Source organism: Stenella coeruleoalba (genome assembly GCF_951394435.1).
Source record: "Stenella coeruleoalba genome assembly, chromosome: 12".
NCBI classification, from domain to species: domain Eukaryota; kingdom Metazoa; phylum Chordata; class Mammalia; order Artiodactyla; family Delphinidae; genus Stenella; species Stenella coeruleoalba.
In genome coordinates, this window is record NC_137158.1 from 10590079 (window position 1) to 10616676 (window position 26598).

At 42.1% G+C, this 26598-nt stretch overlaps 1 protein-coding gene across 45 annotated transcripts in view; it reads left to right on the forward strand.

The window, feature by feature from the left end:
* The window catches only part of LOC307195140 (regulating synaptic membrane exocytosis protein 1), a gene marked incomplete at both ends in the record, with an annotated part of 217032 nt that extends 196059 nt beyond the window's left edge, over positions 1 to 20973 (forward strand). For all 45 annotated transcript variants that reach the window (XM_079938956.1, XM_079939000.1, XM_079938998.1 and 42 more), the window contains 5 exons: positions 12005 to 12143; positions 14565 to 14677; positions 18526 to 18627; positions 19361 to 19500; positions 20755 to 20973. In XM_079938956.1, coding sequence (XP_079795082.1) covers positions 12005 to 12143; positions 14565 to 14677; positions 18526 to 18627; positions 19361 to 19500; positions 20755 to 20973 — 713 coding nt within the window. The remainder of the gene's footprint in view (positions 1 to 12004; positions 12144 to 14564; positions 14678 to 18525; positions 18628 to 19360; positions 19501 to 20754) is intronic.
* Positions 20974 to 26598: the final 5625 nt, after the last annotated feature.

Below are 26598 nucleotides of genomic sequence, written 5' to 3' on the forward strand. Positions count from 1 at the left end.
CTACATAGGAGACTGTCAGGGGTCGATTCAGTAATTCAAGTCTCAGATCTAAAGTTAGAGAATTGAGCATACTCTTCACAAAACTACTATTTTATCTTTGTTCAAATCCACACTGATTTTATTTAGAATACTATGTACTGTGGTACAGGATAGGCTGCTGTAATAAGACACCTACAAATAGAGTGGCTTAATCAAGACCCTCATGTAATAGTGCCGGTGCACCATCCCATCTGGGGCTGGCCCAGGCTCTGCCAGCTTCAACACATGCTCCCATACTGACTTTCAAAGTGGCTGCTGCAGCTCCTACCATCATATCCCCATGGAGAGGGGAGAAGGGAAGGGAAATGTGGCCAGGCCTTAGCTGGGAGGATGGGGGAAGTTCTATCACTGGAGAGAAGGGTAAGGATGGATACTTGGGGCATGAAGAGTCTCTGTGACATGTTGCCACTTACTTATGCTTCATTCTAAAGAGCATTTGAGTTAAATATGTGAAAGATACAGAAAGCTGTGCTTTGAGTTGAACACGGGGAATTAGAGTCATTCAGCTTGGAGACCTAATCTATGCCAAATACCTTGAGGTCTTACAGGGTAAGAGTAGGTAACTTCAATAGTGCTGGGAACCGACCCTAGAGCTTTACCTGATCGTCTCATTTACTGCCCAAGACAATCCCCCCATTTCATGGAGGAGGAAAGGGAGACACCGAGAGACTAAGTAAGCCACCTACAGGCTCAGAACTAATACGGGGTGGGGCTGGGACCTGAATCCAGATGGTCTGACTCCAGAGCTGCCCCTCAAACCGTTTCCGATCCAGCCAATGTGGAGTGTATTAGGCTGCCTTTGGAAACTGGAAGAGAGGAAAGATTCCCTGAATAGTAGTCCCTTGAGTTTAAACTTTTGTTTTTTTGAGGAAAAACCTGAAACATGCAATAAAACATTTGCTTTTTACTAGGTTTCAGCCTGAAGTATTGTTGTATTTTTACAGTCAGGATGGCAGACAGTTAAGTAGCTATTCTAGATTTACACGCAATAAGTGAAATCCAGCTTCAATTAAAGTGTTAATTTAGAACAAAGAAGAGTTAAAAAATGGATTTGATCTAAATGTGATGTATTTTACTCCTGGGCAAATAAATCTGAGGCTTTATTTTCTAAGTATCAAATTGGTTTTTTTTTGGTTTGGTTTGGTTTTGGTATTTTTTGTCTAGGAGGACTTTTACTGTATTTGCTCATTCTTTGTTTTTAATTTTTATTTTATATTGGAGTATAGTTGATTTATGTTGTGTTATTTCAGGTGTACAGCGAATTGATTCAGTTATATGTATACATATATCTCTATTCTGTTTCAGATTCTTTTCCCATTTAGGTTGTTACAGAATATTGAGTAGAGTTCCCTGTGCTATACAGTAGGTCCTTGTTGGTTATCTATTTTATACACAGTAGTGTGTACAAGTCCATCCCAACCTCCTAATTTATCGCTCCCCACCTTTCCCCTTTGGTAACCATAAGTTTGCTTTCTATGACTGTGGGTCTATTTCTGTTTTGTATATAAGTTCATTTGTATCGTTTTTTTAGATTCCACGCTTAAGTGATACCATATGGTACTTGTCTTTCTCTGTCTGACTTATTCACTTAATATGATCATCTCTAGGTCCATCCGTGTCGCTGCAAATGGCATTATTTCATTCTCTTTTATGGCTGGGTAGTATTCCATTGTGTACATGTGCCACATCTGCTTTATCCATTCATCTGTCGATGGACATTTAGATTGTTTCCATGTCTTGGCTATTGTACGTAGTTCTGCAATGAACATAGGGGCGCCTGTATCTTTCTAAATTATAGTTTTATGTGAATGTATGCCCAGGAGTGAGATTGCTGGATCATATGGTAGCTCTATTTTCAGTTTTTTAAGGAACGTCCATAATGTTCTCCATAGGGGCTGTACCAATTTACCTTCCCACCAGCAGTGTAGGAGGGTTCCCTTTTCTCCACATCCTCTCCATCGTTTATTGTTTATAGACTTTTTGATGATGGCCATTCTGACTGGTGTGAGGTGATACCTCATTGTAGTTTTGTTTTTTTGTGTTTTTTTTGCGGTACGTGGGCCTCTCACTGCTGTGGCCTCTCCCGTTGCGGAGCACAGGCTCCGGACGTGCAGGCTCAGCGGCCATGGCTCACGGGCCCAGCCGCTCCGCGGCATGTGGGATCTTCCTGGACCGGGGCACGAACCCGTGTCCCCTGCATTGGCAGGTGGACTCTCAACCACTGTGCCACCAGGGAAGCCCCTCAGTGTAGTTTTGATTTGCATTTCTCTAATAACTAGTGAGTGACGTTGAGCATCTTTTCAGGTGCTTCTTGGCCATCTGTATGTCTCCTTTGGAGAAATGTCTATTTAGATCTTCTGCGCATTTTTTGGTTGGGTTGTTTGTTTGATATTGAGCTGCATGACCTGTTGGTATATTTTGGAGATTAATCCCTCGTCAGTCGCAAATAAATTTGAGGCCTTATTTTCTGAACTTTGAGTTGTTAATAAGCAATTTAGGCATATCCATGTAATACTTCAGACCAGGGGCCCCCAAGCCCCGGGCCATGGACCAGTACCGGTCCACGGCCTGGTAGGGACCGGACCGCACAGCAGGAGGTCAGCAGTGGGCAGGCGAGAGAAGCTTCATCTGCTGCTCCCCATGGCTCCCCATCGCTGCCAGTACCACCTGAACCAACCCCAACCCCCGTGGAAAAATTGTCTTCCATGAAACCGGTCCCTGGTGCCGAAAAGGTCAGGGACCACTGCTTCAGATCCCTTTTTAATCAAGACAAGCTGCAATAAGTCCATCCCAGTATTGGGGGCTTAATTTCGTCCTCAGACAAATTAGGTGATTATTTATCGCCAGGCGCTTTAACTTGTATTTAAATCATCACATTTATCGAACAAGATGACCTTATACAGTATCCACTCCCTAGATGTATTGGTTTGCTCGGGCTGCCATAATGAAATACCACAGACTGGGTGGTTCAAATAACAGAAATTTATACTCTCACGGTTCTAGGGGCTGGACGTCCAGGATCAAGGTGCGGTGTCCCCTGAGGCCTCTCTCCTCAGTTTGCAGGTGGCCACCGTCTTGCTGCCTTTGGGCATCGTGGCCTCTCTGTGCGTCCTGATCTCTCCTTGTAAGGACACCAGTCACGTGGGATTACGGCCTCCTTAGGGGGCTGATTTTAACTTAATCACCTCTTTGAAGGTCGTATCTCCAAACACAGTCATCCTGTAAGGAGCTGAGGGTTAGGACTTCAACCTATGAATTGGGGGCAGGGTTGGGAAGTGGGATGCAGTTCAGTCCAGGCCACAGACACACTTTGGGAAAATGGAGGCTGTGACGCCAAGCGGTTTGCAGCAGTGAGGTGTCCAGCACGTGAATGCCCCTCCCTGACGCTTCTAGCCAGAACAGGATGGGGAGCAGGTGGTGTGTTTCTGTGACTGTCCACCTCTTTACCTAAATATTTGGGGGCAGCCTTATTAAATTTAATATGCAGATTATTTAAAAGCCCATCTTGGACTTGGTGTTGCTCACGTTTTCACCAGCTGGGCAAGAGGAAAGGCTGAGGTCGCAGTAGCGAATGTTTTCCTGGAAAGCTCAGTATGGTGAGTGGAGTAAGCAGGTCTGACGGCAGGTGTTCTGGGCAGTCAGAACGATGCGGGCTTCTCACCAGAGAACAGCTGTTAGCCACAGGTGGGCTGGAAAGCAAAGGTCAGTGATCAGCACGGACCAGCCCCTTTTCTAAAGCCATATCTGCAGAGAACTTAAGGTGTGTGGCGGCAAAGGAAACACCTTGCCTCTTTCGGGTTATGGGAATGGAATAAGGGAGCTTGGCTACATCACTGGGAAAGACTGGAAGAATTCTGAAAATCTCATCAAGGGCACTTATTCCATCCATCTCACAAAAAGATTCTGAACCATCCTATTTTTAGCTTTTTGAGCACTGTGTATCTTTCATTATAAACCTCTTTGGAAAATGGGAAGAGGAAAGAGAAACAGTAGACGTTATGGCTTGTAGCATTAAACGGGAGAATGAATGAGGGAAACCATAAAAGTCCAAGAACCCTCTTGCGATGTTCTAAAAATATTCTTCGGACCTATGAAACTTTTACAAGTTGTACTTATCTTGCATGGGATGAAATATCATCAAGAACCTTGGCCCAGCACAAAAGGAACATTTTTGTTTGTTTGTTTAAAAATTACCCAAAAACCCTACCATGGCACTGTGGGAACCGACTGCCTAATAAAACTTTCCGACTATGTGGACACGGAAAGCATCTGACACCAACAGAATTGCTGGGTCTTTTCTTGTAAAGAATGGTCTCTGGAGATCTGTGGTGTGTTGTGCATAATACAAAGTACACACAGCTGTGTGTGGTTAATGCTGGCACTGGGAGGACCAAGACCTCGAGGTCAATAAGAATCCGTACTAATATAACATCACTACTCATATAACAGCCGCCCCAATGGTACCTAACCATGCATCCCGAGAGCATCAGGTCGGAGGCCACGTGAGGGCCTCCCGGGCCGCACCCACCGCTCACTGAACTCGGGTCAACCTGTAAATGCATCCCTCTCAAGGACCTTTACATATGCTGCTCTCTTGGCCTGAAATATAAATCCCCCTTCACCATCGGCGTGGAGTTAAACTTTCCTTTGAAAATCCCTTGGATTCCAACCCGCGGTGTCTCAGGGAGTCCAGTCCTGTCAGTTGGATTGTTTTGCTGCTGCTTTGTTTGCACAGCAGATGAAGTAGTTGGTTTGTGTTTAGGCAGCCGATTTTAGAGCTCATCATACACTCTGGAATTCTCCCCAGGAACTGAAATCAAGCGAAGGAAGAGAACGTCTGCATTTCTCACCTCCTGATTCTGCTCGGTTATGTGCTCATCCAGTGGCAGAGCAAGCCGCAGACACCCCTCACTGTTTAAACTGTTCTCTTTCTTGCCCTCTCCTCCTCTCTCTGTATTATTGGGTTTACCTAAGGTAAATACCTAAAGCCAAACAGATATAAAATAAATCCTCCGTGTTGCACTTACACTGAATCACAATTAAACATGTACTTGCCAGTCGCTCCTACGAGGCCGCGAGCTGCTTGGAATCAGGGCCTCTTTCCTCTCCACGTTTATATACACAGCACTGGCCCGAAGCGCTCAGGAAACGGTTCCTTGAATCAGTCAATAAAGGAGTGAATGAACAAAACATCAGATTATCCACAACTTTTCTGTTAAAAATAACTGAATTTTGTCACTGTACGTATAAAAAAGTAAATCTTATCACTGACCTCATTTGTTACTTTCAGGGTCACCAGAAAGGGGCACTTACTCTGTAGGTTTCTCTGTGTGACTTGACAGGACATTATTACTTTTATCTTTTGGACTCCAGTTGTTTAATCCATTAGGTGGTATTCTTTTACTGACTCTTCCAGTTGATGGATGGAATTGACTATTCGTTTGGCATTAGAGACCGCTCTGACTGAAAGATGATTTATCGGACATGATCTATCTTTATCCACCTCTCCAACCAATAATATTAGACCCGGAACTGTTGTGTTTCATCCTGGGCATTTGTCGATTCCCCCCTGCATAGAAACAAGCTCTGATACCACACGACTTAAAAAATAGACAACCTGCTCTCATCCTATGTGACTCTCCAGATACTGTCTCTCAATGACTGCAAACCTTTTGGAAACGGGCCAGGCGCTGCTCTGCAGTCTCATCTCTCGCCCTGTCTTCTAATTGATGCTTCCCCTCAGGCCCCCAGGCCCCCTCGAAATCAGTGATACCCATGGAGGCAGGCACCGTCATCGTGTCTGTGTGTCTGCTCCGTACTGAAGTTCTAAGTAGTAATCGAGCCTTAATGATTTTACTTCCTGTAACACTTCACTCTTCTGATTTGCGCACCGCGACACGTACCTCTTTTTCTCCAAACCTTAAAAGGTCTTCCCTTGGAGACCCCTTAGCAGCCTTGATTTTCTTCTAGACCTTTAAATGTGGATGTACCCCGGGCTCCGCTGCGCTGCCTCCCTGTTAAACACTGGCACCTCAGGTCTTTATCCCACCTGCATGCCCATGCCGGTGCGTCCTGTCTGTCTGCTGCCTCCCAACCTCTCCAGCCTTGAGCTGACTCTCGTGCCTGGACTTGTACATCTTCTTCCTGCTTTACTCTCCGCACCGCTATCTCGGGGACCCCCCCCCTCGCCGAACGTCCACCTGAGAACTCAGAATTTCGACCCCCTACAACGAGTTCCTCTCCCTTTCCAGTAAGTGGCACCGTCATCCAACTAGTTATCCTAACCGAAAACCTAGACGCTCGTGATTGTTCCAGTTTTCCTGGACCAGAGCGCGCTCGGGCTGTCAGCTCCACCGCAGGACAAGCTCAAAGCCCCTCCTCGCGTATCACTGCGGCTCCCCCAGCCGCGACCGCGACCGCCGTGTTCTCTCTCCTTAGGTAGGAAAGCTTCCCCGTCCCCTGCTTCTTCCACTCCTACTCTTGCAGTTCATTCCCACACAGCAGCTCGAGGGGCCCTTGGAGAAGGGAGATCAGACCGTGACCCTCGCCTTGGTTTCCCGTCACGGTCAGCGCAGAGTCCCCGCGGCCGCCCACGGGGCTGCTCCGCCAGCCTCTTCCCCGCCAGCCTCTCCCCGCGCACGTCTCAGACCCGCCAGGGGAGGTCAGGCCCTCCTCAGGGTCCGCCTCTTACTCCTCTGCCTGGAATATCCTTCCTTCAGACCCTTGCACGGCGACCTCCTTTTCTACAAGTGGCCTCCCCCGCCCAGCTGATCAAAAGGAATTCACTGGACTGAGACCGGCTCTTCTTTATTTTTTTATGATGATTACCAGTATCTAAAATTATCATTTTTAAAACGATAATTTATATTATTAAGTTATATTAATTTATGCTATCTTTATTTTTTAATTGAAGTATAGTTGCTTTACAATATCATGTCAGTTTCAGGTGTACAGCAGAGTGATTCAGTTATACATATACCTATCTATCTATATACCTATTTATTCTTTTTCAGATTCTTTTCCATGATAGGTTATTACAAGATACTGAGTAGAGTTCCCTGTGCTATACAGTAGGTCCTTGGTGTTTATCTATTTTATATATAGTAGTGTGTATATGTTACTCCCAAACTCCTGATTTATCCCTCCCCCTTCCCCCTTTGGCAACCCTAAGTTTGCTTTCTATGTCTGTGAGTCTATTTTTGTTTTGTAAATGAGTTCATTTGTATCTTTTTTGTCAGAGTCCACATGTAAGTGATGTCATGTGATATTTGTCGAAAATTATCATGTTACCCGACCTGTTTCAGTTATTTATGGTATGTGATATCCTGTCTTCTTACTGGCGTAGCTCCAACACCTAGAACGATGCCTGTTAGATTATAGGCCCTTGGTGCTTAATGAGCATTTATAGAATGAATTAATAAGTCAATCAGTTGTTTCTAAATGTAGCATCTCTAAATATGAAAAGGGAGAGTCCATATATAAATAGGACACATTTTGGAACATTCTGTGAGAGAAAATCGGCTCTTCTAAAGCATGTGTAAAATACTTACCCCCAATAATTGGATTTTACTAATTTTTGTGTGTTTGTGAATGTACAAGTTTTCTAATCCTTTTGTTCTTTGTATAGTACTTAGGACAGAAGTTTCAGGTCAAAGGTTTCATGACATCATTTGAGAGCAAACTTCATGTCTTTATCTGGTTAATGATTCTTCAGTGGATACAAGTAATTATTAAATACTGGTGGTATCTTGAACAGACATAACAGTATTTTCTAATATTTAATGGTTTAATACATTATATTGGTATTATATTATATTATAATTATATATTATATTTATAATATAATATAATATATATAATATATAATATATATAATATAATATTATATATTATATTATAATACATTATATTGGTATTAAAAATGACATATGTAACATATTTAATGGTTTAATACATTATATTGGTATTAAAAATGACATATGTAACATATTATATATGCTATAATTATAGGGAGATGAATACAAATAATTATATACACTTGTATAGAATATATGTGATTCTAACAATGTTTTCAGATGAACTTGTAAGCCCTTATGAAAATGTATACATGAAAATATCTGTGTAGCTAAACTATTGCTCTGTTTGTAAAATTAATCAGATCAGACACTGTGTTTTCCTAAACTGTGGTATAATGGAATGATCACAAGACTGTGGTTCAGAACATCAGGTTTCTCATCCAGCTTCTGGGCTAACGAGGGGCATGCTGAACAAGCCTTTGTTCCCACTAGAATGTAAGCTCCATCAGGCAGAGGTTCGTGTCGGTTGTGATCACTGCTGTATCACCAGCGTCCAGAAAAGGCAAGGACCAGTGCAAGTGCTGGACAGATATTTGCTGCATGAATTATACTTCTCCAAACGTACAGTTTCCACATCTATATAACAATGTTCCTTCCAGCCCTTACATTCCGGATAATAAGAGAGCCCTTGGAATATAAATCAGACAGATTCATGGCTGGAATTGTTTCCCCAGCTGTTACCCGGGCCTTCTACAATTGTCTAGTGCATCAGAGCTCTTGTGATGCATATCTACTAACATGAGTAAGACGAGAGGTAACGGCCCATGATTGCCATCTTCAGAAGGACTAAAACAAAAACGTTAAAATGAAAAACTATTACTCAAATCCACAAAATTAAATAAGTATAAAAGAAAGTTCAGTAACCAACCTCTTAAATGATGGTTTTGCAAAGTGTGTAGCACTTACATTTTGAAAGCTATGAAGGTTTAAAACTGCTGTAAGGATTCGGGAACACCCTGTAGATACACCTTTCTTTGAGAAAACTTGATATCGCCATTAAAAATACAAATTGATAAAGAACTCTTCACTTTTAAATTTTTTCTTTTCATTCATTGAACACGTATGTCATGACAACCACGTGTAACAGGTGTTAGGAAATGCAGGAGAGGCCAAGCTCTGACAGCCTCTCCCCATCATCTGGATGGCCAGGCACACAGAGCCTCCTGGCCGGACTCAGAACCAGCACCGGAAACACTGCAGAGGAAACCTGAGGACTGGGGGCTGCTGACCAGACAGCGGCCCCTCCTGACCATCGTCACTCAGCCTCCCCAGTACAGCCACCAGGACCAACCCAGCCGTGGGGGCCACCATCCAGTCCCTTCACGTCCTCCAGACCGATGCTTGATGAGACCTTGACCCCCTTTTTAATAAAACCATTGCTGCTCTGCCCCCGACACTCTCCATCCCCCTTCTCCTGCCTATTTTTATCTGTAGCACAGATTACCAGGCTTATTACGTATATTTGTTGATTTGATCATTGCCTTGCTTGTATACACACACGTATGTAAGCTCCATGACGGCAGAAAATCTGTTACTCATCAGTATATACCCAGCGCCTAGAACAGTGTGGGACACCTGGTTGGTACTTAGTAAATATTTGTTGGATGGATGGATGCATGGATGGGTAAATAAATGAACAACTGAATGAACAGATACTCTAACCTGAACCCCTTGCAGCTGATTCTCTTAACTATTTCTCTCCAGTTTTCAGTATTCCCCCACCATATAGATTTAAAATGTGCCCTCATTTTTCTAGCTGTCAACCTCATGATTTTCCATAGAATTTGGTGTTCTGCCCTCGTTTATTGCCTCAGGCTGCCTGGGGTAAACATTTTTCACGATTCTAGTTGGCTCACTTGGGCAATACGCCCTGGGAGCTTGCCCCTTCCCCTCAGGGGGGGTGCGGCCAATATGCACGCAGGGATGGAATATTGCTCTACACGGTGACTTCATACAGGAGCTACATGTAAGAAGGAGGCACAGGATACACATAAACAAACACCCAGACTAAGCCAAACAGCACCCAGAGTGGCCAAAGGTGAAGTCCCTGCCTCGAGGAAGTGTACAGATTCTACAGTGACACGTCCAGTGAGCAACACAGAGACCAGAAAGAGGACAGGTGGAGAGTCCAGAGCCATAGGCGAGAAAATGGGTACGTCCATGGGAAGGTTGCTACAAGGTTTCTAAACGGCAAGTTAGAAACAGTTAATAAGATCAAACAGATTCCTACCCATTCACTAGCATTTCAATTTCTAAAAATTTACTCTATAAAGACTCCTGTAACCACTGGAAACATCCCAAATGCTCATCAGTAAAGAGATGGTTTAATTGTGATGCCACATAACCAGACAATGAAACAGTACCATCTTTAAAAGAATGTAGACCTGTTTGTATTGTATAATTGTGTTTAGTGGGATGAGAAAATGCACTTTCTTATGAGAGCTGTGACTCATACCACTGTTTGAGATACTAAGGATAACGGTGAGGGATATTCCCCACATCCCCCTCCTTGTAGAAATTAATTTCAAATTGGTGAAACAACAACAAACAAACAAATGAAGCTTTACTAGCAGACGGAGCAGCGTCATGAAGAAATATAAAGTGTGGCAAGGGGATAAAGAATGATGAGGTTAAGAAAAAGCCTCCCTGAGGAGGTGATGTTGGAGCAGAGCCCTGAATAAACAAGAAAATCAGAAGGACAGACTCAGGGCAAAGCGCCCAGAAGCAGCATGCTTGGGGTGTCCAAGCAAATGCAAGGAAGGCAGCATTGAGGGAAGGACAGTGACCACGTGGGATGGGGGGAGGGAAGGTCTGAGAGGCAACCAGGGACCCGATCATATGCATTTTGGAGCCATGATAACAGTTTGGACTTTCTTTTAATTTTGATTGATAAACCATCAGAAGATCTTGAGAAGGGAGTGACATGTTCCAATTTATGCAGCATGACTGTTATATAGAGAATATTCCACATTGAGTCCATAGGCTATAACCCACGACATCTTTTATTAGACAATTTACAAAAGTGTTGCAGTGGCCCAAAATGAGAGGAAAACGTTCAGTTTTCATACAGTTTATTTAGGAATGTTTTTAGGCATCTTCTTCACAGGGGTTTTATGAGGACTGAAAAGGTTATATGTATACACATATGTATGTACTTTATGGATGTGGTTATGTACATAGAGCATGTTTCATATATCATTCATGGGTATTAAATGATACTATGTGAAAATAAAATGGAAAGAAAACGAGAAATGCATATAGAATGTGTAGGTAGAAAAAGCATGGCAGGTTGTAAAAGTCTAACGGTTTGTCTAACCTTTCGATATTGCTCTAATCAAATAAATGTTTTAGGATTCCATATCCTTGCTATGAATAGTATACTGGCTCGTGCATTTCAAAGGGGCTCAAGAAAGTTGCTCTGAACTTAGAGTTTATCAAGGAAATAATCAGCCAGTATGATTCACAGTGCAAAAAGAGAGACAGCCCAAAACTGCTGTCAGAAGGCTACAGCTGGGGCGAAAGGCCACGCATAGCTGCGAAGCCTGGAATTAAGATAGTACCTGTTCTGCCTACATAGGTTACCTCTGTGTCATGTCAGATGAGATCGTCTATGTTACGGTGTTGCAAAAATCTTTAAATAAGGTGCTGCTTTTTTTTTCTTTGTGAGGACTGGCAGTACCAACACAGCGGTATTTTTCACGCTGAGTTCCAAGTGCCTCTTCTCTTTTAAAGGACATGGTCCATTCATTTAGGTTTGTCCCTATGCAGTTGGAGCATCCCTGATTAGGAGAAACCTGTTAGGTTCCACAGAATGGTTCGTGCAAAATCCAGTTTTTCACTGAAGTTGACAACTTCAGCAGCAGTAATACAAGGAGTGCATTTTGCCTTATTGGGATACAGACAGTTGGTCTGCCTTCCGCTGCTACCCCCTTGGCCAAAGCATCCTTTGGCAAAGAGATTTAATTAATCAGAGTATTCTCTTGGACACTACTTTTCTGCGTAGATTTTTAATTATATGCATAACTAACTATCGTACTTGCGGAATCAATCGATATTCAGGGGGAATCGTCTAAAACAAACTTAGAGTTTCTTTTACTCTCTCCTGTCAGAGTCAGGCCACAAGAAGTTAAAAAGCACCATCCAGAGAAGCACAGAGACGGGCATGGCAGCTGAGATGAGAAAGATGGTGAGGCAGCCGAGCCGGGAGTCTACGGACGGCAGCATCAACAGTTACAGCTCCGAGGGAAAGTAAGAGGCTTCTGCACACCCACGTGGCCCGGGGCCAAGGGTCCTGCAGTCACAGGGCAGTCAACAAGGCCGCCAGGGTGATCCTGCAGCTTCCTTATACAGCCAGGAGGTCAACCATCCATTTGAAAACAGCCTGACCTCTTTGGATAATACACACACACACACACACACACACACACACACACACACACACGGACACACCTCTGCCCCTGGTCACACAGACATTTCAAAGGGATGAAGAAATGGGCGGGTGAACGTGAATAAACGGACCATGACCGGATGTTTATTGTAGAAATGCCACATTGAATGGATTCTTTCATATGGGAAATTCATTGTCTGGCCCAGTTACCAAAATCTGAATTAAAACTTAGAGGTGTGGAACTAATTGCCCATATTCCTACCTTTCTCCAAACTATTTTGGGCTCTAAGTTGTTGTAAGTCTAACGTTCTCATAATAGCAACTTCAAACTTCTTGTTTTTAAAACATCACAAATTCATTTTTACCTTAGGAAAAAAGGCCCAGGAGCTATCTGCTTCATTATTTTTCTGATTAAAGAATTTTAGTTAATCCTGAAATTAATTAATTTTGAAAAAATATAACTAGAATTTTGTTTTGGTTACTTGACATGATGTTTACCATTTCATCTAGATCTTGCACAAAACCTGCATTTTCCTATGCTTGAGAATTTTTCTGGTAAAATTGAACTTTTACTAAGGTGATAGATAACAAGTAATTCGTATCCTACGGTGGGTTACTTGGGGATTGACCATGTACAAGTTTTCCATAATTATTTATTACCATTCAAATATCTTTTACTAATTAATATTAACGATTTATTTTATTTTACTGGCATTTTTCTATTCTGTTCAGAAAATGAAGCACATTCTGCCAAGTTAATGTTCATGCTAGGCTTTCCCATTCCTAAAACTAGTGAATCCCTTTATCTGCTCCAATGAGTGATATGCGTCCTCCCAGCAAGATACAGCCAAGAACAAAAATCAGCAGGCATGATGTCATGTAGTTAAACTTGCTGACAAAGTACCAGTATTTGCTGAAGTATTATGAAGCAATCTACAACTAGAAAACCAGAGACACTATTTTCGGATATAAAAATGAACGAATCTAGATTGGGATTGACATATACACACTACTGTATATGCAATAGATAACTAATAAGGACCTACTGTATAGCACAGGGAACTCTACTCAATACTCTGTTATGGCCTATATGGGAAAAGAATCTTAAAAAGAGTGGATATACGTGTATGTATAACTGATCCACTTTGCTGTACACCTGAAACTAACACAACATTGTAAATCAACTCTACTCCAATAAAAATTTTAAAAAAGTAAAAATTAACAAACCTAATAATATTTACCATGAATAAGCCACTTAACCTCTCATAGATTTATTTTATAGTCTCTAGATGGGATAATAATTAATACCCTAATTCCTTTGATTGTGAAGAAATAATATGTGTGAAAGCACACTGGAAACAATCAATCCTTATAGAAACCTGTTTATTCAAAAAAATACTTATTGAAGTCCAACTATGTAACAAGCCTGGTTCTTGTTACCCAGGAGATGTCAGTAAACAAGAGCACAGTCACTGCTCTGGGAGAGCCTGTAGCCTGGGGCTCCAAGCAGTCCTGGTGTTGTGAGAAATAGACCTACGTTAACCAATTCATTTCCATTTGAATTAAATAAAAATCTCAGGTAATATGAAATTTTAATTCTTTCAAAAATGAAGAAATTAAACATTTTGATTTGTAAATAAGAATTTGTACTATGCTATATCTATTCAAGAAATTATTAGCCATTTCTTAACATTTAGCATTAACGTTACTTAATGCTCAGGAGCAATTATTTATGTATTAGTTCATGACATAAAATTTTGCACCTCGTATCTTACGTCAGTGATACATTTACGTAGGGATTTGTATTTGTAAAGTGTGCAGAAAAATTACTACAGTAAAAACTATAACTGAGCTCTCCTGAATAGAACATCAGGTCTTTTTTTAAACTTTTTATTTTTTATTGGAGTATAGTTGATTAACAACGTTGTGTTAGTTTCAGGTGAACTTAGGGAGGGAGGCAGGGGAGGGATAACTGGTAGTTTGGGATTGACATGTACACACTGCAATATTTAAAATGGATAACCAACAAGGACCTACTGTATAGCACAGGGAACTCTGCTCAATACTATGTAACAACATCAGGTCTTAACTTGATAGTTTAGACCTTTTCGCAATCAGTGCTGGGCTTCATGGGCTTGGTTCAGAGGAAATGCAAAGAATCAGTAAGTAAAGCGATTGCCTAAGTACTGTTTGATTCATGACGAGAACTCGTCATCTAATGGAAGCTAATGAAAAGAATTCTAGAAGATCTAATGTCTTGATTTTTGTCCTTTTGGTAATAGCTTAATATTTCCTGGAGTGAGACTAGGAGCGGATAGTCAATTCAGTGATTTTCTCGATGGACTGGGACCCGCCCAGCTTGTTGGCCGCCAAACCCTCGCCACCCCTGCAATGGGTAAGAATAATTTTTTTCTGTAGTTAAACTGATGTTTCATGCTTGATAAGATCATCTAAAGTAACATAATAAAAAAAATAATAATATAATAAAGTAGCATAATAGTAATACAAGAGAGAAGCAACATTTTAGCTCAGGTGTTGCAGGTTTCAAATGAGTACTCTCATTTCTAATGCATTTTTCTAACTTGAGCTATGCAAAGTGAATAAAGTTAGTCATTAATCTCTGAATTATCAAAATTCTGTTAAGACAGAGAGTCTACAGTAAGTCCAAATGTAGGAGAAGGGTAGAATTTTATAGCACGGAAAAAACGATGGATTATTCAATCGAGGAGATTGGCATAAGTGTCTAGCTATGCAAAAAAATATTAATGAAATTACCTCCCTACTTCAGAACTTAAAAAAAATAACGCTTGGGGGGCTTCCCTGGTGGCGCGGTGGTTGAGAATCTGCCTGCCAGTGTAGGGGGCACAGGTTCGAGCCCTGGTCCGGGAAGATTCCACATGCCGCAGAGCAGCTAAGCCCATGCGCCACAACTACTGAGCCTGCGCTCTAGAGCCCGCAAGCCACAACTACCGAAACCTGCGTGCCTATAGCCCGTGCTCTGCAACAAGAGAAGCCACCGCAATGAGAAGCCCGCGCACCGCAACGGGGAGTAGCCCCTGCTCGCCGCAACTAGAGAAAGCCCGCGCGCAGCAACGAAGACCCAACGCAGCCGAAAACAAATTAATTAATTTTTTAAAAAATTTGGACTCAATTGTAAAGGAGAAACGGGGTGTAGAAAGACACTGGAAAATACTGAAAATCGCTTAAATTAATGTTTCTATACTCTTGGAGTGGGAAAGAACTTCGAGACCAAAGCCAGATAAACGTCTACTAGCAAAATATGCCATATGTAAAGTTTAAAAAGATGATAAATGGAGAAAATTGTATGCAACATGTGAGATAGGTATTTCCTGAAGAACATGAGATTCCAGCTTGAAAGAACCCATAGAGTAGTCAGCAAAACGCATGAGAATAGGTCAACACAAAGACATCACCGTGAGATTTTACAGCACCAGAGGTTGACAGAACACCCCACAAGTTTCCTAAGAGGAAAAATAATTTTATGCAGACTATCAAAACTCTGCTTCTCATTGGACTCTTCAATAATAATACTGGGGGCTTCCCTGGTGGCACAGTGGTTGAGAGTCCACCTGCCGATGCAGGGGACACGGTTCGTGCCCCGGTCCGGGAAGATCCCCCATGCCGCGGAGCGGCTGGGCCCGTGAGCCATGGCCGCTGAGCCTGTGCGTCCGGAGCCTGTGCTCCTCAACGGGAGAGGCCACAGCAGTGAGAGGCCCACGTACCGCAAAAAAAAAAAATAATAATAATAATAATAATACTGGAATCCAGAAGATGAGCATGGCCTTCGAAATTCTGGGTAACAATTGATTTCCAATGGAGACTAAAATTGCCAGTCAAATCATCAAGTAAGTAGGAGGCTAGAATAAACACATATTCAGACAGGAATGGCCTCAAAACATTTTCCTTATACCCAACATTGCTCAGAAAGCTATTGGAGGATATACTTCAACACCATGAACTAAGTGAATGTACAAATTGTGAACGAAAAAAGAGGAATATGACATCCAGTAAATAAATGCTTCCACACAAGAGAGCAATGGGTGGGATACCCAGGACGGTAGTGAAGGAAAATGTAATAAAACAGCTGCAACGGGCTTTATAAGCAACCTGTCCAAGCTGAATCGATAGCATGTCAGATTCATAAGACAGAATCTATAGAACACCTGATATACTTGATTTTATGGAAGAGATAAACAACCAGGAGAGAGTAAGGGGTTGAATCAGTGATACATCCCTAAAAATGTCAGCAAGGGCTTTTTAAAAGACACTTAGTGGGTGTAGGAAAGAAGAAGAGAGTCTAAGAAATGAGAAGTCATCATGGTACTCCAGTTCACTCGGCTACAAATAATGTTGCCTAATCATAATATAAATATTGATATTGGGAGAAGAGGATGACAGAAAATGTCAAGTATATGGTGGGGGTAGGAAGCAGTGAGAGAGAGCAAAATTGGGGGTCATAATGATATCTAAAACTGAAGAAAAAAGGAAAATATATGTACGGTGTTTAGGGATAGGGATGCAAATGCCAAAAAGTAAAAAATAAATCAGTTAAAATACTGAGAATTTTGAAAACAGTGACCTTTGGAAGGCAAGAGGTTGAGAGAAAGTCTGGGAATATTTTATACTAATAACAAGTCTTAGAGAACAGTTTGACTCTTTAAACTATGTGTGTATGTGATTAAAACAAAAACAAAAACCCAAGAGTCCAGGAGCTAAGGTCTGAAACAGAATTATTATAAACAATAAACGATAAGCTGATAAACAATTCAGAACCACAGCATTGATCAATGGACCAGGCAAGTAAAAGGAGTTCACAACTGAGAAAGTAGAGATGATTCAACCAACTAAAAACAACTTAGAGGGCTTCCCTGGTGGTGCAGTCGTTGAGAGTCCGCCTGCCAATGCTGCGGATGCGGGTTCGTGCCCCGGTCCGGGAAGATCCCACATGCCGCGGAGCGGCTGGGCCCGTGAGCCATGGCCGCTGAGCCTGCACGTCCAGAGCTTGTGCTCCGCGATGGGAGAGGCCACAACAGTGAGAGGCCCGTGCAAAAAAACAAAAACAAAAACAAAAACAACTTAGAAATAATTATATTTAACGTTTTCGGGGATAAAGTATCGTATCGTTCAGAAAAAGTTGAGCATCTTATAAAAATAGGTAAAGGACATAAACAGGCAATACAAAAGAAGGAATAAAAATTGAAAATATTTAGAAATATGTTCAACCTCCCTAATAATCAAAGAAATTCTACTTATAACTTTTTGAATGTCAGATTGGCAAAAACTAGGCATGTGGCTCATAACAGTATTAGTGGGCTGAGGGAAATGGGAAAGACAGATTCTTCTGGTCACAGTACAAACTGGCACAACCTTTCTAAAGGATGTTGGCAATATACATGGCATTTTTAAATGTCCATTCAATTAGACCTAACAATTTAAAATCTGGGAATTTATGCTCAAGAAATGCAAAAATGCTCAAGGGTGCAAAAATTCTTTATAAAGCTGTTCATTCTAATGCTGCTTATGATGACAGCAATGTAGATAACCTGTATTTCCATCCAGAGGGATCTGGTTAAATAGGTAATGACATGCCCATTCAGTGGTTCATACAGTCAATAAATTGAGGCTATATGGTCATGGTGGATAGATAGATAGATACATAGATGCATAGATAGCTACATAGATACACGTATAGTTAGAGAGATAGAGATGGATAGATTGACACATAGATATAGTGATAGAGAGATAAAGAAAGAAGGAAGGGAGGGAGGGAGGGAGGGAGGGAGGAAAGGAAGGGAAGAAGGAGGAAAGAATGAATGAACTTGGGAAATTGCTAGGATATTTACCAAAACATTAATGGAGGTTTTCTCTAGATAATGGAAACACAGATAATTGTACTTCTTATTAAGAAGTATTATATAATAGATGACATAAAGGATAAGAAATCTTATTAGAGTACAAGAATCACTTAAATGCTTCAGTATTGTTGCAGTTAAGTAATTTGTAAACCAGTATGAGACTCCCATAAGTTAGATCAGCACCAGAAAAATGAAGAGAAACATTTCAAAACCTGATTTGGAGGTAGGGAAAGAAAATGGTATAGGGGAGCTCAAAATATTAGTTATTTATGAAGATCATGAAATTTGGAGTCTCTTATGGACCTCTATTTTTTTAACTGCATGTGACTGCAAAGAAGCTGAAACATTTTGCTTCCTCCACTCACAGGTGATATACAAATTGGAATGGAGGATAAAAAAGGCCAATTAGAAGTTGAAGTGATTAGAGCACGAAGCCTCACGCAAAAGCCTGGATCCAAATCCACACCTGGTAAGGAGCGGTGTTGCTGTTTGGACAAGAGAGTCTCACATGGGCAAAACCTCAAAACATTGGCTGCATTTGAATTTCACATGCTCTATTTTTTCATTATCTGATTGATTAACAAGGCAGCTTTTCTATGTTCTTTCATCGTGGGTCAAAGAAAAGCGGATCTCCGGAGCCTGTGCTCCGCGGCGAGAGGGGCCACAGCGGTGAGAGGCCCGCGTACCGCAAAAAAAAAAAAAAAAAAAAAAAAAGGAACAACATAAAAGTGGATCTGGGTTTTCCTTGCACAGTTACTCTGTCAGGAAATATTAGGAAGAGTCTTGTTGTATTAAGACAAAGTTTAGTTATGATGGCTTCTTAGCTGTGTCAGTTATTTTTTTTTCTGCCCATTTATAAATGCGGGATAAAAATTCAGTTCTAATCACAAAAAGGATGAGCTTTTAGATATAAAATGTGCTTTAAGATATAAACCTGTTTTATATTGCCAGCCATAAACCAAGTCAGTCAGAATCTTAGGATAACTTCGCATGCATTTACTTCAAAAGAGGAAAATGGCGTTAGTGGTAACATATGGGTTTTAAGGGATAGAATTTATGGAGCACTGAAAATTTTAAATGGTTTAAATAATCGATGGGAAACTTTCAACAAGCATCTCTATTTGTCTAAGGAAGCATTCTCTAATAAAAACAATTTAACTTGAAGGATTAACTTCTTATCTGTTAATGTTACCTTTGTTCAGCTCCATACGTCAAAGTGTATCTTTTGGAGAACGGGGCCTGCATAGCCAAAAAGAAGACAAGAATTGCACGAAAGACCCTTGACCCCTTGTATCAACAGTCCCTGGTTTTTGACGAAAGTCCACAGGGTAAAGTCCTTCAGGTCAGTCATAGCTGGTTTGACTTTTTGCACTGTAACGGGCCCATTATCCATATCAACATTGAAGAGCTGGTGCAACAGGAAGAGAATAAAGTCCAAATTGTTCATTTACAATATAAGTAATATATGCTCTCAAAATATCTTTTGGTTCTAATGGAAAACAAGATTTTAGTTTTCACTCTCCTTTTCTTCCTTCTCTCCATCCTCTCCTTTTACTTCTGCTCTATTTCCCATCCATTTCCTCTCCTAGGTAGATAGATAAATAGATGATAGATAGATAGATAGATAATTGATAGATAGATAATCAGGACAACCAATGCCGATACTAGTTTATTGAGTGAGACATGGGATTCAAAGAGGAAGAAAGGAAAGGACCAGAAAACGTTCAGGACGGGTTGAATGTCAGGTGTATTGTTAGGTGCTTCCTTTTCTAAATGTTCTGACTCCAATTATTCCCATTTTAACGATTATGTCTGAGCGTCACAGAGATTAAATAACTTGGCAAGGTTACTCAGTAAATTGAAACGGGAAGATTCACCATCCCTGCCTGTGGAAAGCAGTTGAGTGAGTTCATTTGGGAACCTCCACTGGGGATTAAAGGGTTGGAAACAGAACCTGGAGCAAGTGTAATGGAAATCTTACCTGACACCAAAAGGAGACAGAAGGTGGTAATTGTCAGTGAGGTCACTGACTTATTAACCTTCTGATCAAGCCAACATTGTCAGGCAAGTCCTCAAGGGCACCAGCTTACAATTATTGTTCAACTTGCCCCTTCACTAACAAGTCCATAATCTAAAAGAAATTTAATGAGTATTCTCATCCTTTGCTCATACTCCGCCATCCACGCACGCCATGGTACAGGGCGTTGGGTTGTTTCGCCCTCCTAGCTTGCACACATTTTCATTTGTATATCTGTGTGACCCTGCACTTTGCTTACTAGATCGTAGTTGCTAAAGACGGTTTTGAATTTATATATACATAAACTTGCGTATTTATTTTTAACATGGTTTATGTAGACAATACACTCACTGACCAGGGAAACGTGATTTGCGTTCCATCACATCTAAAAATCCTGGTGAAGTGTCTCTCGGAGTACCTGAAGGATAGTACCTTTTCATTACTATACCTCCTTGGTCTTAGTTATATTCACTTCCCCCGCTTCCCTCACTGGCTCACTTTTACAGAATAGTTTGCTTTAAACTGTTCACACATGAAGGAGAGAAGCTCAGGCTTTACTGCAGTTGTCTGTCTCTGCAGGTGATTGTCTGGGGAGACTACGGCAGGATGGATCACAAATGCTTTATGGGCGTGGCCCAGATCTTGTTGGAGGAACTGGATCTTTCCAGCATGGTCATCGGCTGGTACAAGCTCTTCCCCCCGTCATCACTGGTTGAACCCACGCTCACCCCCCTGACCCGCCGGGCTTCCCAATCATCTCTGGAAAGTTCCACCGGCCCCCCCTGCATCCGGTCCTAATGAACTCACACCAGTAAGACTCTACCTTCAGGATAATAATCTGAACCGAGATATTTCATGATCGAAAGAATGGTTGGAGACAGACAATCAACTTGTGTTTTGCTGGTAGTCGTGTTTCAATAATACGTCCCTATCGTTGTTTAAAACCTGGCTTCACATGACAGAACAAGGCAGTTATCAAATACAGGAAGTCAACGTGCTAGTGAGAATCACTGATGCTTCTGACAAATGAGAGAGGGGAAACTGCAAATTCACACACACACACACACACACACACACACACACACACACATCCCAAATTGAACTGGAAACTCTCACTCTGTGAAAAGCTGTATTGTACCGGTTTTTTGCACAAACCACAAGCAGTGTTATTTCCCTGGGGTTGACAAGTTTTGTTTATTTGTGTGTCGTTTGTTGATTTCGTTTTCTTGATTTGTTTCGGTTTGGTTTTCACTGTATTTGTTATTTCCACTCGTGTTTGGCTGTGTCATGACAGACAGGCCTAGTGATATTTACAGAGACCCTTCCTTTCTTTTTCCAAAAGCACCAAAAAAAAGGGCTGAAGCAGTCTCTGTAGCATCTCCTCAGAGTGTGTACAACAAGACAAGATGAGGCCAATGCAGGGTTTCACTAGCTTTCGCTTTATGATCCTTCAAGGTTTTATGTGTAGAAACCCAGAAAACAAAACGTTATCTTCCAAAAACAAACAACCACAGCATCACTTTTTTTGAATGAAGCGCATATCTGTTTGCATTCTAAAACATTATTTATGTTTTCCACTGTTTCGCATGGAATACTTTTACAGAACCGAGCCTGCAGCTAGTGCTAGGAGCTAAACGAACAGCATCAGGGCACCTTGGAAACACTCCTGGTAATGCCTTTTCCTTCCTGACATCCAAAAAAAAAAAAAAGACAAGACAAGTATATGCTCATGTGTACAAACCGTATGTTTGACTTCCCAAAACGGTGACTAGAAATGGACTTGAGCCTCAGACACTTTAAGCAATGCCCGGGCTCCTCAGCCATGTCTCAGTGTAGACACACCACCTGTCCCGGAAAGAGCATGGTATGGGCTGTTAATATTCCACTGGAAATTCCAGTCAAAATATTCTGCACTAAACGAATGTTTTTTATCCAATTTTAATTTACATTTCTTTGAGATCGATGCAAGCACAAAGCTTGATTTTTTTAATGCAAAGTATCTTACTTTGGGGGGGGGGGCGGGAAATGAAACAAAGTCCAATTTCAATTTGCATTTTCTTCATCTGAGTTTTTCTCGGCCTTGAATTCCCTTGTGACCTTCTGTATATGTGCTACCAACTGCAGGCTCTGCAGGTGCGTTGAGATCTTCTCCCTCCTTTTACGGGTCCCTCCACTTTTGTGATTTCACAGATAGAGCAGCATGACTTGGAACTGTTCAAAGCTGCATGCACGTTTTGTAAAAAAAAAAAAAAAAAAAAGAAAAGAAAAGAAAGAAAGAAAAAGCGAAGAAAAGAAACAAAAGGTTATTTAATAATGTATGTTAGTTCCACATAGGCCAGCTTGTATGTTGCATGTACTTGTACAGTTTGCTTGTTAATTACTCTACTGAAATAACCAAGAAATCTAAGCCATCCATTTTTTGTTATAGACATTTTACAGGTTTCAGCCAGACTCAGTATGTGAGTCGCGAGTGAAATGTCTATAGATGGACTTTATTTTTTACCCTCTGGAACACGTGATGTAGTATGGACCAAATTCCTTCTAATAAATATTTTGGTGTAGACTCCTCCTGTGGGGCTGTAACACATGTAGACACTGTGTACACATAGATTTTAATCCATAGACATACTGCCTGCACCAAGTGAATTATTTATTATTTACACACGCCAGAACGACCTGCCCATCGTTCCCAGGGCACAGATTGACCACTGGTCACCATGCTGAGCAGGAAGGACTGAAGCATTGGTGTACTTCTACTAGATTCCGTTCTGTCTTAGTGGCCAACAATCAACTGATTCTAATTGGGTAGTATCTTTCTATTTTGACCACTTGTCTTAACACTCCCCTGTGCTTTTAAATGAACTTCCAACTCATGTATGTAAACATGTTTAATAAAATTTACTTTTCATGTCAGTCGGCAGCCATCTGTGTTCTGTGTTTTGCCAGATATTCATTGTGGGTTCTACGGGGCAAGACGGGGAGCCAGATCGCAGGAAGGGAGGTGGGGTTTGTCATCTGCTGGGGACACTTGACTTGTCACCGCACCGTTTGTGTCTTAATCTCCGGCTCAATGGGTACTTTGCATCACGTACAAGTTTTCACTTTGTCAGCTTGTCTAAGTGAGCACGTGACTATACTTCTGAAAAGTGGCATTATTAAAAACAATAAATCTCAGTGAGAATCAAATGGAAGGTTGTTTTTCTGCTGCTGTTTAAGTGCGCTGTTGTCCAATTGCCGAATCATTTCAAGTACGATGCAACACGTCAAAAGCATTAATTCCTGCATCTCTCGTGGAAGTGTCTGGTTCCTCTTTCCGTCGGTTCCATCTGGACCCCTGACCGATTTGTAGAACTTTGCCTTAGAGTTGGTCAACTTAACCAACCAAGCAATTCATTAAATCGTCTTCAACAGAATCTTAGGGAAAAAAATATATCTTCAAAGATAATAGGTGAGTCTCCAGAAGTAATATGTTAAAGAAAAATTATTGACTTTCTTAATTTAATTTCATGATATTTTCTTTTCTTCCCCCAAAATGTGTTCCTATATGATGCTAAACCTGGCCTCTGTATACCTACACCTAATTAAATCTCAGAGACAGAGTTTTGAGTGAAAGAGGAAAGAATAGCTTTATTGCTTTGCCAGGCAAAGGGGGGCCACAGTGTGCTAATGCCCTCAAAACTGTGTGTCCTGCCCTGGAGTGGGTAGTGAGTGCTCAAGGAGCAGGGCGTGGTCAGCTCATGGACATTCTTTTGATTGGTTGGTGGTGAGGTAATCGGGAGTCGGCATCATTAACCTTCTGGTTCCAACTGGTCTGGGGTCTACGTGCTTGTGGGCAGGGTACAGTTAACTTCTCCCATCTGTTGGGGGTTTTGGTATCTGCAAAACAGCCCAAAGACATTGTTATGTGTATCCCTTGAGGGGAACCAGGACCCTGCCCCAAGGCTGCACTATTGTTTCCTGACTACTCCTCCTGTGTCTCTGCATCCCCTCCCTTCCCTGATTAGCAACTGTTTGAACCTGCCCTTTGGAACTCAGGGAAGGTTCTGGAGGCTGAATGAAGCCTATTTCCTGTAATCAAGAAACGGGGGACACAGGAAGGCTTGTGTGCCCGGAAAGGCTTTTGTGCCTAGGGTCCTGCTCGGTTTCATATATTTCATCACCCTCACAACACTTGGTGATCACTGATTTCATGTTGCATTCCTGTAAAATAACTGTTGTGATCTAGTCGACACATTCTAGGAGACCTTAAGTTTTTATAGACCACACGGGCTTTAACTTTGTAAAGCAGGGTAAACACAACTAAATCGAAGTCACATTTGAGGCAATCAGCTGCTTAAAGTTTTTTAAACAGTTGACTGAATTTTACCCTTTCAAGTCCGCCATTTGCTTGGTCTAAAAGTCGTGGAGTTATCTGTGAGGCTGGGTCAACAAGAGACAAAAACAGTTTATCAGTTCATTGTACAACACACTGTCAGAGTGGAGCTGTTGAACGCACCAGCAGTCAGACGGCACAGGCTGGAGGCCGGCAGGGGCTGCCACCGAAAGAGAAGGCAGCTGAAGGTGGCTCGAGAATTCTTCTGTCTAGACAAGCACAGAAACAGAAACTGCTCTTCACGTCACACAGGTTTGCACGGCTTTATGATTTCAGGGCCTGCATGATGGAGAGGAAGTAACCGGAAGGACAGTCATTTTGCTAACTCCTCAGGGTCTCTTGCCGACTCTGACAACTTAATTTCTGGAAATCCCAGCCCGAGATATGTGATCTGATTTTACTTAACCAACAGTATTAAGGACTTTGTTGTGTGCTAGATATTAAGTAAGTACTTGGGATATAAAACTAAAAACAAAATGGATCCTTTCTTAAAGGACCCCCCTGTCTACTAAGAGTGATCATTACCTAAAGAAATAATTACAATGACATATATTTGATTTGCATACAAAGGGCTACGGGATTCCAGTTACTTCTCACAATAGCCCTATGAGTTAAGTATTCTTATGACCCCTATGTCACATAAAGGATCTGCAGCGTGGACCTGTAGCTAAGGTGCAGGTCCAAGTTTGCAGTGCGGGTCTAGTGATGGAGCTGGAATAGGCACCACGGTCTGCTGACTCAACACTCGGCATCCTTTCTGTGTTCTCACAGCTGAGCTCGACCTTCAAGAGCAGAGAGTCCACTAGATGGGAAAGGACGGCAACCCAAAGCATTCTCCCACCTCAAGGCGGGAGTAAAGGAATGAACAGAGGTGTCTTTGGCTGAGTCCCAGACCCATCCTTGGGTTCCAAGGCAACATTGTCTTGGGGACCCTCCTCAACTGTCCCCAGGCCCAATGCAGCGCCTGTACCCCTCAGTTCTGCATCAGTCACAGAAATCTGCGTCTTGGGGTTGGATTCAGGCCCATGGAGCTGTCGGGTCCTCCCAGACTCAGTCCACACACGCTCTAAGTTATTTGCTTCCAAAGGAGATTCCATGGTCATCAGCTACGTGTAGAGTGCCCTCTCTTCAGAGGCAGCCAGTGGTCATCTGTCCGCTGTGCAGCCCCCATGCCCAACCTGTGCTGCCACCCCGAGTCTCCTTGGGAACCTCTCAACAGGGCACAACAGACAAGTCTTCACATCTGTGAAAACCAGAAGAGAGCAAGTCCAGGCCACCATGTAATGACATTTTTAGTAATTGGTCCCATGCAGGTTACTCTAAGCTCATAGCTTGGGACAAAGTCTTAGGAGTCGTGTGTGCTTTGGTTTTAATTGCCACAAAGAGATGCTCTGGGGTCACTGGATCCAATTACTGCTCAAATTTTTTCCTTCATCCCATCAGCTCCCAAAATGTGAAATGTTAGCCCACACACACCCCCCATGGGTGTATGTCAGACGATCTCTGATAACATGGGTTAGTTCTTCGCTACTAAGAGAACCCTTCACTACTATATAGACCCTCCAGTTTACCCCACCCTCCCTCCATCACCAAACTTCAAAAATGGTCTTTTCAGTCCTTCTTCCAATACCTCGCCTTCTGCTCATTCATGACCCCAATGTAAGGCTGTCAGATCAAAATACAAGATACCTACGTTAATTTGAATTTCATACAAACAATGACTAATTAGAGCTAAATATCATTTTAAAATTAGTTTTTGTTTATCAGAAACTCAACGTCAACTCGGGGGGCTTCCCTGGTGGCGCAGTGGTTAAGAATCCACCTGCCAATTCAGGGGACACGGGTTCGAGCCCTGGTCCGGGAAGATCCCACATGCTGCGGAGCAACTAAGCCTGTGCGCCACAACTACAGAACCTGCGCCCTAGAGCCTGCGAGCCACAACTACTGAGCCCGCATGCCACAACTACTGAAGCCTGCACGCCTAGAGCCTGTGCTCCACAACAAGAGAAGCCACCACGATAAGAAGCCCGCGCACTGCAACGAAGAGTAGC